This window comes from Anoplopoma fimbria, chromosome 1, assembly GCF_027596085.1.
Source record: "Anoplopoma fimbria isolate UVic2021 breed Golden Eagle Sablefish chromosome 1, Afim_UVic_2022, whole genome shotgun sequence".
NCBI classification, from domain to species: domain Eukaryota; kingdom Metazoa; phylum Chordata; class Actinopteri; order Perciformes; family Anoplopomatidae; genus Anoplopoma; species Anoplopoma fimbria.
The window spans coordinates 477,501-490,702 of record NC_072449.1 but is presented as its reverse complement, the minus strand read 5'-3'; the positions used below and the strand labels follow the sequence as shown (position 1 = coordinate 490,702).

Sequence of the window (13,202 nt, the reverse complement as noted above, 5' to 3'; positions counted from 1 at the left end):
AACAGAGTACCTGAACAGGTAGAGAACAGAGTACCTGAACAGGTAGAGAACAGAGTACCTGAACAGGTAGAGAACAGAGTACCTGAACAGGTAGAGAACAGAGTACCTGGACAGGTAGAGAACAGAGTGGATTAATGGATTATTAAATTGAATATTTGTCCATGAAATGTTCAAACAAACAAACGTCTCTGAAGTGAAGACAGATCCTGAAACAGTAGACATGTGAGAATGTTTGGGTTTTATTTGATAAAGTTGTCACTTCATTTAAGGCTTCAGAGTGATCGGTCCGTCTGATATATTGAATACATTTATCATAAACATGTTAGAGATGTCGCCATAAAGAACCTCTTCAACACTTTGAAGTTATTTGATACAAAAACCACATCAATGTCTTCACCGTGATTGGTCCCTGAAAACAAGACGACGCTGTTTAAAGTAAACTGATGATTTTACCTGACATGAACTCAAACTGGCAGACAGAGAGACAGAGAGAGAGACAGACAGTCAGACAGAGAGAGAGAGACAGAGAGACAGACAGTCAGACAGAGAGAGAGACAGTCAGACAGAGAGAGAGAGACAGAGAGACAGACAGTCAGACAGAGAGAGAGACAGTCAGACAGACAGAGAGAGAGACAGACAGACAGAGAGAGAGACAGTCAGACAGAGAGAGAGAGACAGAGAGACAGACAGTCAGACAGAGAGAGAGACAGTCAGACAGAGAGAGAGACAGAGAGAGACAGACAGAGAGAGAGACAGACAGAGAGAGAGAGAGAGACAGAGAGAGAGACAGAGAGAGAGAGAGACAGTCAGACAGTCAGACAGACAGACAACACAGAAAACACAGCTCGTCTTCATTGACTGATAACAATGTCTCAGCAGAGTCTTCTTCAGCCCATCTGATTGGTTCAGGATGTCTCCTCGTCAGTATTTCTACTTCCTGTTTTTAAAGACATCTAAAGACAAATCTAAACATCCACTTGAGTTTATAGAAGAAATAAATATGTGTTTTAGTACAAAAGTCTCTAAGAAGAAAGTGTCCGTCCTCACAGCGTTCCTGTTCGGCAGGACATAAAATGTTCTACTGAGGTTTAAAGGGTTCTGCTTCACCGCGGTCCAACATGTCCACGAAACCCACAGCAGGTTCTGATTGGCCGGTTGGTCAAGTAGACAGGTAGATCAAAGGAAGCCAAAACTGACTGGTGGTCAAAATCGGGCACGCATGGTTTCAGGTTTCATGCTGGATTTGAGTGCTGAGTCCTCTAAACTGAAGCTGGTTCTCAGAATCCAGGTCCACACATCCATATCCTGAGCCATCTCCAGGCCAGACCCGGCCCCAACATGGTCAAGATGGCCTCCAGACCTGGTTCGTATGACTCTGCTGGAGAACCAGGTCTGGTATCAGGGAGTCTCGGGATCACTGCTGTCACCAGTCTGCACCAACTTTAAAGTCTTCTGCCCTTTGACTGAGTAAAGACTGGATCCTGTATGTAGCAGAACCGAGTCTGGAACCCAGTGACAAACATCCTTGTGGTCCTGTTCCGTCTGTCCTTCTCTTTCACATGAATCACTCTAAAGGTCACACGGGTCGTAACGGGGTCAGGAACAGTCATTGATAACGTGGAGTCGTCTGTCGGCCATGTTGTCGCCATTGCCTCAGCTGTCACATGACCCCCCCTCCCCCTCTACCTCCTGGATTCTGATTGATTGGTGGGTAAGATGACAAGGCACTAATGGGTCATCTGATTGGATGTGTCAATGAGCTGAACGCTTGTCCTGGTCCAATCAGAGTGAGCTCAGGATGTGATGTCACAGAATGTGGTTGTGTTCAGATCTGCTGGTCTGAGGTCAGAGGTCAGGTGGGAGGAGCCATGTCTACAACAACAAGAAACGGATTAGTAACAGTGGTCACCTGGGGTTAAACCCTAATAATAATAATAAAACATCAGGTCACCTGGGGTTAAACCCTAATAATAATAATAAAACATCAGGTCACCTGGGGTTAAACCCTAATATAATAAAACATCAGGTCACCTGGGGTTAAACCCTAATAATAATAATAAAACATCAGGTCACCTGGGGTTAAACCCTAATATAATAAAACATCAGGTCACCTGGGGTTAAGGTCCCTGGGGTTAAATAATAATAATAAAACATCAGGTCACCTGGGGTTAAACCCTAATAATAATAATAAAACATCAGGTCACCTGGGGTTAAACCCTAATAATAATAAATCATCAGGTCACCTGGGGTTAAACCCTAATAATAATAAAACATCAGGTCACCTGGGGTTAAACCCTAATATTAATAAAACATCAGGTCACCTGGGGTTAAACCCTAATAATAATAATAATAATAATAAAACATCAGGTCACCTGGGGTTAAACCCTAATAATAATAAATCATCAGGTCACCTGGGGTTAAACCCTAATAATAATAAATCATCAGGTCACCTGTTAAACCCTAATAATAATAAATCATCAGGTCACCTGGGGTTAAATAATAATAATAAAACATCAGGTCACCTGGGGTTAAACCCTAATAATAATAAATCATCAGGTCACCTGGGGTTAAACCCTGGCAGCAGTCAGGCTTCACTGGCGCTGCTGTTCCTGTTGAGCTCTCTGATGCCATGAAGAATCCTCTTCATGTGACCTACCTTAGTCACCCCGAGGTCCTGAACACACACACACACACACACACACACACACACACACACACACACACACACACACACACACACACACACACACACACACACACACACACACACAGTATTACAATCTGACTGGTATAAGTACACACACCAGTAGTCTAACTGGTTTCGCTCTGATTGAACAAACACAAAAAGAGAAAAACATCTGAAAACAGGACGGACATAACCCTAACCCTAACCCAAATGTAGATATTATGTTATTATATTAATAACACAATAGATATTATTAATAGTTATATTAAGATTAATAGAGTAGTTTGTAAATAAAGACACAGGGGCCGTTTCTCAATACCAAGTATGGTCAAGTGTGGACTTGCAAACTTGCAAGTTCAGACTTGGATAGTTCGACTCGGGAGTACAAACTCCCGAGGATGGGAGGACGCAGTACGTCATTACGTCATTTTGCAATTGGAACAGCAGCGAACTTGATGACGTCACCAACGTCACGATGTCACCAACTCAGCTCGTCGGTCCCGCCTACTCCGGTTATCTTCAGTCATATATATTGACAATAAAACGAAATATGATATAAAACACAACCCTGCCTTTTTTCGTTTTCATTTAGAAAATATAAAAATATTAATATGTATATGTTTTGTGTTACATCTGCAACCACAACCACAGAGACACCGGAGCCAGCGGCACATCTGGAGAGGCCTAGCCGAGATCAGGCTGCTGTCAGCGGGCTGCATGAGCACCACCGCCCGGTCTCCTCTCTGGTCCTCATATCTCTATATATATATATATATATATATATATATAGTCCTCTCATATATATATATATATATATATATATCTATATATATATATATATATCTCCTCTCTGGTCCTCTCATATCTCCGACAAACGTCGGCGCTTTTTTCAAACAGGCTCTATCTTGATAAATTGACCGCATATTTTAAGTCTTAACAACTACATTCTCGCTTAAAAAAATGTTAAAACTAAATTCCGTTACACAACAGCAGCAGTATTTAGACAGTTATAACTGACAGTTGTGAGTCGTCTCCGCTACTGTCGTCTCTTGTTTGCTGGTGAAATGCATTCTGGGATACTTGGCTGTCCAAAGTCCACACAAGTCTCCTCCGATGCATCCCCGATATAATGGGCGGAGCGAGGACACATCCGGGTATCTGGACCGTACTTGGCTGGATGAACTTGTGTATTGGAACAGTACTTGGGCCGCGCTAGATGACGTTTCACAAGTTCACGAGGACACAAGTACAGAGAAGTTCACATATTGAGAAACGGCCTCTGTTCCACCTCCAAGCAGCCGACCAATGACTGAGCAGTTAGTGGTTAGCGGTTAGCGTTCAGGGCTAGCAGCGGTACCTTCAGGTCCCTCCTCTCCAGGTGGATGAGTTCGGCTCCGCGGACGTCGTGTCCAATAAAGATGTCCTTATACTCAGTGAGACACAGGAAGTCCAGCCACGCCCCCACCTCCTCCGTCCCCCACTGGTGAACTGAGACACAGACAGGAAGTGGTTCAGACAGACAGTAAGAGACAGGAAGTGGTTCAGACAGACAGGAAGTGGTTAAGACAGACAGGAAGCGGTTCAGACAGACAGGAAGTGGTTCAGACAGACAGGAAGTGGTTCAGACAGACAGTAAGAGACAGGAAGTGGTTCAGACAGACAGGAAGCGGTTCAGGCAGACAGGAAGTGGTTCAGACAGACAGGAAGTGGTTAAGACAGACAGGAAGCGGTTCAGACAGACAGGAAGTGGTTCAGACAGACAGGAAGAGACAGGAAGTGGTTCAGACAGACAGGAAGTGGTTAAGACAGACAGGAAGTGGTTCAGGCAGACAGGAAGTGGTTCAGACAGACAGGAAGTGGTTCAGGCAGACAGGAAGTGGTTCAGACAGACAGGAAGTGGTTCAGACAGACAGATAGAGACAGGTAGAGAGAGCTCACCTGGTAGAGACAGGTAGAGAGAGCTCACCTGGTAGAGACAGGTAGAGACAGGTAGAGACAGGTAGAGAGAGCTCACCTGGTAGAGACAGGTAGAGAGAGCTCACCTGGTAGAGACAGGTAGAGACAGGTAGAGAGAGCTCACCTGGTAGAGACAGGGTGGAGCAGGTCTCTTTGTTCTTGTTGTTTTTGTCTTTTTTGAACTTTGGGACGAGACGAAACTTAGCGCTCCGGCTGCGTTTGGAGAAATCTGTCAGAGGACCCTTAAGACAGACAGAGAGACAGACAGTCAGACAGAGAGACAGAGAGACAGACAGTCAGACAGAGAGACAGACAGTCAGACAGAGAGACAGAGAGACAGACAGAGAGACAGACAGTCAGACAGAGAGACAGACAGAGAGACAGACAGAGAGAGACAGACAGAGAGACAGACAGTCAGACAGAGAGACAGAGAGACAGACAGAGAGACAGACAGTCAGACAGAGAGACAGACAGAGACAGTCAGACAGAGAGACAGACAGAGACAGTCAGACAGACAGAGACAGACAGACAGAGAGACAGACAGACAGACAGACAGACAGGTTTTAAATGTTCCATGACCAGGATGCTGCATTCAAGGAACCTAAGACAGAGGACATCATGTAGGTCTACATATGGTTCAGTACTACGTAGAACCAGGTCTGATGGGGGTTTACCTCGTGGTCTGAGGGGTCGATGACCGGACACAACCAGGGGACATCAGCCAGCTGACGGAGCTGCTGAGCCACAGAGCTCAGAGCTGCATTCAACTGCTCCTGCTGAGGGGGATCCAGCTGCTGCACACACACAACAACCATAAGGACCAGGACCAGGACCAGGACCAGGACCAGGTCTTAAACATGTTCACATCTCAAAGGTGGACAGAGGGAGACAGTTACCATGGACATATTTCCAGCCAGCAGCAGTTCAGTCTCACTGAGTAGAGCTTTGACGTTACTGACCATCTGAAGGACCACGCTGCAGCACAGAGCCTGGAGAGACAGACAGGAGGGAGACAGACAGGTGAGAGACAGACAGGAGGGAGACAGACAGGTGAGAGACAGACAGGAGAGAGACAGAAGGGAGAGAGACAGACAGGAGGGAGAGAGACAGGAGGGAGACAGACAGGAGGGAGACAGACATACAGACAGACAGGTTCAGTATCTGATTTGACTGCTACAACCACAAAATGCTAATATCATCCTTCTCATTCTAGACCAAGGACTGTCCCCTGGACTCTCTCCGCCTGGACCCCCTTTAATATGTATCTGCTCTCCTCTGTCCCTGAACCCCCTTGAACCAGAGACTCTCTGTCCTCTATTTACTTTAAGTTCTGAACCAGCGGTCTGTGTCAGAGACAGAAGCCGGGTCAGAGACGGTCAAAGAACTGGTCAGAGACCGGGTCAGAGACCGGGTCAGAGACCAGGTCAGAGACTGCGTCACAGACCAGGTCACAGACCAGGCCAGAGACTGCATCAGAGGCCTGGTCAGAGGCCGGCTCGAAGACCAGTATGGAGACCAGGTCAGAGACCAGGAGAAAGACGTTCTGAGACCAGGACAGAGACCGTCAGAGACCAGGACAGAGACCAGGACAGAGACCGTCAGAGACCAGGACAGGGACCGTCAGAGACCAGGTCAGAGACCAGGACAGAGACCGTCAGAGACCAGGACAGAGACAGTCAGAGACCAGGACAGAGACCGTCAGAGACCAGGACAGAGACAGTCAGAGACCAGGACAGAGACAGTCAGAGACCATGACAGAGACCGTCAGAGACCAGGACAGAGACAGTCAGAGACCAGGTCAGAGACAGTCAGAGACCATGACAGAGACCGTCAGAGACCAGGACAGAGACAGTCAGAGACCAGGTCAGAGACCGTCAGAGACCAGGACAGAGACAGTCAGAGACCAGGACAGAGACCGTCAGAGACCAGGACAGAGACAGTCAGAGACCATGACAGAGACCGGGTCAGAGACGGTCAAAGAACTGGTCAGAGACCGGGTCAGAGACCAGGTCAGAGACCAGGACAGGTCAGAAGAGACCAATAAGTTCTGTTCAGTACCCCAGAGTTCTTGGAGTTGGCGTAGACCACGTCCATGGCCTTTGAGCTGGCGTTGACAGCGTGAGCCAGTTCCTGTTCCAGACTTTGGTGAGACTGAGCCACTTCCCGGATACTGAAACAGAGAATGATAGAACAGAACAGAACATATAATATCAGGGTTCTGCGTGTTGGTTTGACTGGACTTCTCTTAACTGTAACGCTGGCTCTCTACAGATATCATGACATTTAATAAAGAAGACCTTTAGTGAAGAAGACCTCTTCTGGTCCTCATCATGTTTAAGTTTCATTTACACGACAAACATAGAACCAGCTGCTTTACCGTCAAACCAGATATCAATAACTTTAATATGATGTTAGCGTTAATAAACGTTAGCCAAGCTAACATTTAAAAAATGCTATCTCCCTGGTCTCCCTGGTCTCTCTGGTCCCTATGGTCTCCCTGGTCTCTCTGGTCCCTATGGTCTCCCTGGTCTCTCTGGTCCCTATGGTCTCTCTGGTCCCTATGGTCTCTCTGGTCCCTATGGTCTCTCTGGTCCCTATGGTCTCCCTGGTCTCTCTGGTCCCTATGGTCTATCTGGTCCCTATGGTCTCCCTGGTCTCTCTGGTCCCTATGGTCTCTCTGGTCTCCCTGGTCTCTCTGGTCCCTATGGTCTCTCTGGTCTCCCTGGTCTCCCTGGTCTCTCTGGTCTCCCTGGTCCCTATGGTCTCCCTGGTCCCTCTGGTCTCTCTGGTCTCTCTGGTCTCTCTGGTCCCTATGGTCTCCCTGGTCTCCCTGGTCTCCCTGGTCTCTCTGGTCTCCCTGGTCTCTCTGGTCCCTATGGTCTCTCTGGTCTCTCTGGTCTCTCTGGTCCCTATGGTCTCTCTGGTCTCCCTGGTCTCCCTGGTCTCTCTGGTCTCCCTGGTCTCTCTGGTCCCTATGGTCTCCCTGGTCCCTCTGGTCTCTCTGGTCCCTCTGGTCTCTCTGGTCTCCCTGGTCTCCCTGGTCTCTCTGGTCTCCCTGGTCTCCCTGGTCTCTCTGGTCTCTCTGGTCTCCCTGGTCTCCCTGGTCCTCCTGGTCCTGTTGGTGAGTCCCTCAGCTGCCCGTGAGAGGTGTAGTAGATGTGACCAGGTAAACTGAGGGTTATGTCATGGCGTAAAGAGTCACCTGTGTATCAGAGCTCCTGCTGCCTGACCGAACTCGCTGATGAGCAAGGCCTCGTCTTCAGAGACAACCTCTGGCTGGGATGAGAGGGGGGGCTGAGGGGGCTGAGGAGGGGGGGTCCGGAGAAACTCACACTTCTGTTTGTCCTCCCAGGACTTCAGGGTGCTCTCAAACGCCTGAAACACACAGACACACACTTCTGGTGAGGGTCTGGGGTCCTACTCCGTCTCTGGTGAGGGTCTGGGGTAGTACCCTGTCTCTGGTGAGGGTCTGGTCTAGTACTCACCCTGTCTCTGGTGAGGGTCTGGTCTAGTACTCACCCTGTCTCTGGTGAGGGTCTGGGTTCGATTCTTGTGGATGATCTTGATGTAACCTGGAGGCTGCACCCAGGCCTCCCCGTCCACCTGAACTGGGACGCCTTCATCACCCAGGATCGTGATCTTCACCGTCCGACACTGAGAAAAGGAGACAGACAGGTTTAGAGAGACAGACAGGGTCAGAGATGTGGATGGTCAGACGGACAGACAGACGGACAGACAGGCAGGCAGGCAGACAGACAGGTGCACCTGTGCTATGCGGTGATGTTGCAGGTTGATGACTCGGGACACGGCCATCTGCATGCTGCCGAACACGGCAACCACCTCCAGGATCTTATCGTCAAAGGATGGAGCTGTGAACGTCTGAGAGACAGACAGACAGACAGACAGACAGACAGACAGACAGGTGACGTCATCAGCTAGATGGTGACCAATCACATGATAACAAGGTAAGGAGTAGAGACAGACGGGTCCAGGTCTCACATCGTCCTCTTTGGTTCCTCCCCAGAAGTTGGTTCCTCCTGCATAACTGGGGATGTTCAGCACAGCGATGCCTTGCAGACTGGGCAGAGGGATGGGACGCCCGTCACACTGAGCATGCACACACACACACACACACACACACACACACACACACACACACACACACACACACACACACACACACACAAACACACACAAACACAGGTGTTAGACTTGTGATGATGATGATGATGATGATGATGATGATGATGAAGATGGTGAAGATGGTTGTGGGTCTCACCTCCAGTAGAACCTTCTGCTCCAGGTTCTTGTAGGTTCTGTGCAGCAGCTCTTTGGTTCCTAGGACTCCGTACCACATCATGTTCTTCGTCCGACTCCTGAACACGATCAACATGGAACGCCATCACTCGTAAAAAACTACAAACTTCACTCGTAAAAAACTACAGATCACAGGTTTCCACGGAGATGAATTGATTGATTGTTTGATCGATTGATTGTGTTATATGTGGATGTTGTACATAAATAGTGTGTATTGTTGATGAATTAAATAATCTGAAGGGTAAATAACTTTATTATTAATAATAATAGTTAAATAATCTGAAGGGTAAATAACTTTATTATTAATAATAATAGTTAAATAATCTGAAGGGTAAATAACTTTATTATTAATAATAATAGTTAAATAATCTGAAGGGTAAATAACTTTTTATTATTAATAATAATAGTTAAATAATCTGAAGGGTAAATAACTTTATTATTAATAATCTTAATTAAATAATCTGAAGGGTAAATAACTTTATTATTAATAATATTAATTAAATAATCTGAAGGGTAAATAACTTTATTAGTATTATTAATAATAATGATTAAATAATCTGAAGGGTAAATGGACTGTACTTGTATAGCGCTTTTCTAGTCTTCCGACCACTCAAAGCGCTTTTACATTACTAATCAATCACCCATTCACACACATACACACAGCAACTCAGGGTTAAGTGTCTTGCCCAAGGACACATCGACATGGACTGCCGGAGCCAGGGATCGAACCGCCGATCCTCTGATTGGAGGACGACCCTGCTCTCCACTGAGCCACAGTCGCCCAACTTGAATAACTTTATTATTAATAATAATGATTAAATAATCTGAAGGGTAAATAACTTTATTATTAATAATAATGATTAAATAATCTGAAGGGTAAATAACTTTATTATTAGTATTATTAATAATAATAATTAAATAATCTGAAGGGTAAATCACTTTATTATTAGTATTATTAATAATAATGATTAAATAATCTGAAGTGTAAATAACTTTATTATAAGTATTATTAATAATAATAGTTAAATAATCTGAAGTGTAAATAACTTTATTATAAGTATTATTAATAATAATAGTTAAATAATCTGAAGGTGTACCTGCACTTCTCTGGATGTTCGTCTCTCTTGTTGTTGAAGTCCAGAGAGATTTTAGCATCCAGTCCGATTCCAAAGTAGTTATTCATGACACACTTCTCTGTGTAGCAGTCCCTGAACACAGAGAAACAGACAGTCAGACAGACAGACAGAGAGACAGACAGACAGACAGACAGACAGACAGACAGACAGACAGACAGACAGACAGAGAGACAGACAGACAGACAGAGAGACAGAGAGACAGACAGACAGACAGACAGACAGTCTTACATGTTGTCGGGGTCACAGCTGAACGGGTCGGCGTTGACTAACAGTCGACTGATCACAGAACTGCTGGAGAGAGACGCTGAGATTCCTCTGAGACCTGAGACACACACATACAAAAAAACACAAAAACACACACACAACCACAACCACACAGACACACACATACAAAAAAACACAAAAACACACACACAACCACACAAACACACACACAACCACAACCAGACACACAAACACACACAGACAGACAGACAGACAGACAGACAGACAGACAGACAGACACACATTACATTACATTACATTACAGTCATTTAGCAGACGCTTTTATCCAAAGCGACTTACAGGAAGTGTATTCAACATAGGTATTCAAGAGAACTACTAGTCACCAGAAGTCATAAGTGCATCACAGTACCACACACAGGTGAACACCAGACTGATGACATCATGGTAACATTAGAACTTCATGTTGTACCTCAGAGCTTCATACCTGGATAGAGGATCTTTGTGTTGAGTGTGGGCGTGGTCTCCCTACTTCCTGTCTGGACAGGAAGTGATGCAGAGCTGCCCTGTGACTGGCTGCCTTTACTGATCAGCTTCTCACAGGGTGTCTTACTGACTGAGGAGACAAAAAGGCAGACAGACGGATCAATAACCTCTGAGTTCCTGAAGAAAATCACTGTCAGGTTGTGATGACAGCACTCATTTCATGGTCAGCCTCTATAAGGCGGGTACTCTGTCTCTATAAGGTGGGTACTCTGTCTCTAACTGGCGGGTACTCTGTCTCTATAAGGCGGGTACTCTGTCTCTATAAGGCGGGTACTCTGCCTCTATAAGGTGGGTACTCTACCTCTATAAGGCGGGTACTCTACCTCTATAAGGCGGGTACTCTGCCTCTATAAGGCGGGTACTCTGCCTCTATAAGGCGGGTACTCTGTCTCTATAAGGCGGGTACTCTGCCTCTATAAGGCGGGTACTCTGCCTCTATAAGGCGGGTACTCTGCCTCTATAAGGCGGTACTCTACCTCTATAAGGCAGGTACTCTGCCTCTATAAGGCGGGTACTCTACCTCTATAAGGTGAGTACTCTACCTCTATAACGCAGGTACTCTGCCTCTATAAAGCGGGTACTCTACCTCTATAAGGCGGGTACTCTACCTCTATAAGGTGAGTACTCTACCTCTATAAGGCGGGTACTCTGCCTCTATAAAGCGGGTACTCTGCCTCTATAAGGCGGGTACTCTGCCTCTATAAGGCGGGTACTCTGCCTCTATAAGGCGGGTACTCTACCTCTATAAGGCGGGTACTCTGCCTCTATAAGGCGGGTACTCTGCCTCTATAAGGCGGGTACTCTGCCTCTATAAGGCGGGTACTCTGCCTCTATAAGGCGGGTACTCTACCTCTATAAGGTGAGTACTCTACCTCTATAAGGCAGGTACTCTGCCTCTATAAGGCGGGTACTCTGCCTCTATAAGGTGGTACTCTGTACCTCTATAAGGCGGGTACTCTGTCTCTATAAGGCGGGTACTCTGCCTCTATAAGGCGGGTACTCTGTCTCTATAAGGTGGGTACTCTGTCTCTAACTGGCGGGTACTCTGTCTCTATAAGGCGGGTACTCTGCCTCTATAAGGCGGGTACTCTACCTCTATAAGGCGGGTACTCTGCCTCTATAAGGCGGGTACTCTGTCTCTATAAGGCGGGTACTCTGTCTCTATAAGGTGAGTACTCTACCCCTATAAGGCGGGTACTCTGCCTCTATAAGGCGGGTACTCTGCCTCTATAAGGCGGGTACTCTGCCTCTATAAGGCGGGTACTCTGCCTCTATAAGGCGGGTACTCTACCTCTATAAGGCGGGTACTCTGTCTCTATAAGGCGGGTACTCTGTCTCTATAAGGCGGGTACTCTGCCTCTATAAGGCGGGTACTCTGCCTCTATAAGGCGGGTACTCTGCCTCTATAAGGCGGGTACTCTGCCTCTATAAGGCGGGTACTCTGCCTCTATAAGGCGGGTACTCTACCTCTATAAGGTGGGTACTCTACCTCTATAAGGTGGGTACTCTGTCTCTATAAGGCGGGTACTCTGCCTCTATAAGGCGGGTACTCTGCCTCTATAAGGCGGGTACTCTACCTCTATAAGGCGGGTACTCTGTCTCTATAAGGCGGGTACTCTGTCTCTATAAGGCGGGTACTCTGCCTCTATAAGGCGGGTACTCTGCCTCTATAAGGCGGGTACTCTGTCTCTATAAGGCGGGTACTCTACCTCTATAAGGTGAGTACTCTACCCCTATAAGGCGGGTACTCTGTCTCTATAAGGCGGGTACTCTGCCTCTATAAGCGGACCTTTCTCCGTGCGGGTACTCTGTCTCTATAAGGCAGGTACTCTACCTCTATAAGGCGGGTACTCTGTCTCTATAAGGCGGGTACTCTACCTCTATAAGGCGGTACTCTGTCTCTAACTGGCGGGTACTCTGTCTCTATAAGGCGGGTACTCTGCCTCTATAAGGCGGGTACTCTACCTCTATAAGGCGGGTACTCTGCCTCTATAAGGCGGGTACTCTGCCTCTATAAGGCGGGTACTCTGTCTCTATAAGGCGGGTACTCTGCCTCTATAAGGCGGGTACTCTGCCTCTATAAGGCGGGTACTCTGTCTCTATAAGGCGGGTACTCTGCCTCTATAAGGCGGGTACTCTGCCTCTATAAGGCGGGTACTCTACCTCTATAAGGTGGGTACTCTACCTCTATAAGGTGGGTACTCTGTCTCTATAAGGCGGGTACTCTGTCTCATCTCTACCAGTACCAGCAGTAGCAGCAACACTGACCTCTTCGTGTGTTACGGTTCTTGGCGCTGTAGGACGACTGCAGAGACAGCTTGTCCTCCTCTTCTTCCTCT

General features: G+C 47.0%; 1 protein-coding gene across 2 annotated transcripts in view; it reads right to left on the bottom strand.

Moving 5' to 3' along the window:
- Nucleotides 1-228: 228 nt before the first annotated feature.
- Nucleotides 229-13,202, bottom strand: part of LOC129088901 (diacylglycerol kinase delta-like) — a 34,219-nt gene continuing 21,245 nt past the window's right edge. For both annotated transcript variants that reach the window (XM_054596172.1, XM_054596163.1), the window contains 16 exons: nucleotides 13,132-13,202; nucleotides 10,805-10,933; nucleotides 10,324-10,417; nucleotides 10,057-10,167; nucleotides 8,922-9,018; nucleotides 8,642-8,749; nucleotides 8,408-8,521; nucleotides 8,162-8,296; nucleotides 7,845-8,017; nucleotides 6,701-6,812; nucleotides 5,539-5,631; nucleotides 5,317-5,436; nucleotides 4,767-4,884; nucleotides 4,044-4,174; nucleotides 2,562-2,674; nucleotides 229-1,872 (listed from right to left, as the gene is read on the bottom strand). The exon at nucleotides 13,132-13,202 is cut by the window's right edge and continues 94 nt beyond it. In XM_054596172.1, coding sequence (XP_054452147.1) covers nucleotides 2,585-2,674; nucleotides 4,044-4,174; nucleotides 4,767-4,884; nucleotides 5,317-5,436; nucleotides 5,539-5,631; nucleotides 6,701-6,812; nucleotides 7,845-8,017; nucleotides 8,162-8,296; nucleotides 8,408-8,521; nucleotides 8,642-8,749; nucleotides 8,922-9,018; nucleotides 10,057-10,167; nucleotides 10,324-10,417; nucleotides 10,805-10,933; nucleotides 13,132-13,202 — 1,696 coding nt within the window. In that variant the 3' untranslated portion in view covers nucleotides 229-1,872; nucleotides 2,562-2,584. The remainder of the gene's footprint in view (nucleotides 1,873-2,561; nucleotides 2,675-4,043; nucleotides 4,175-4,766; nucleotides 4,885-5,316; nucleotides 5,437-5,538; nucleotides 5,632-6,700; nucleotides 6,813-7,844; nucleotides 8,018-8,161; nucleotides 8,297-8,407; nucleotides 8,522-8,641; nucleotides 8,750-8,921; nucleotides 9,019-10,056; nucleotides 10,168-10,323; nucleotides 10,418-10,804; nucleotides 10,934-13,131) is intronic.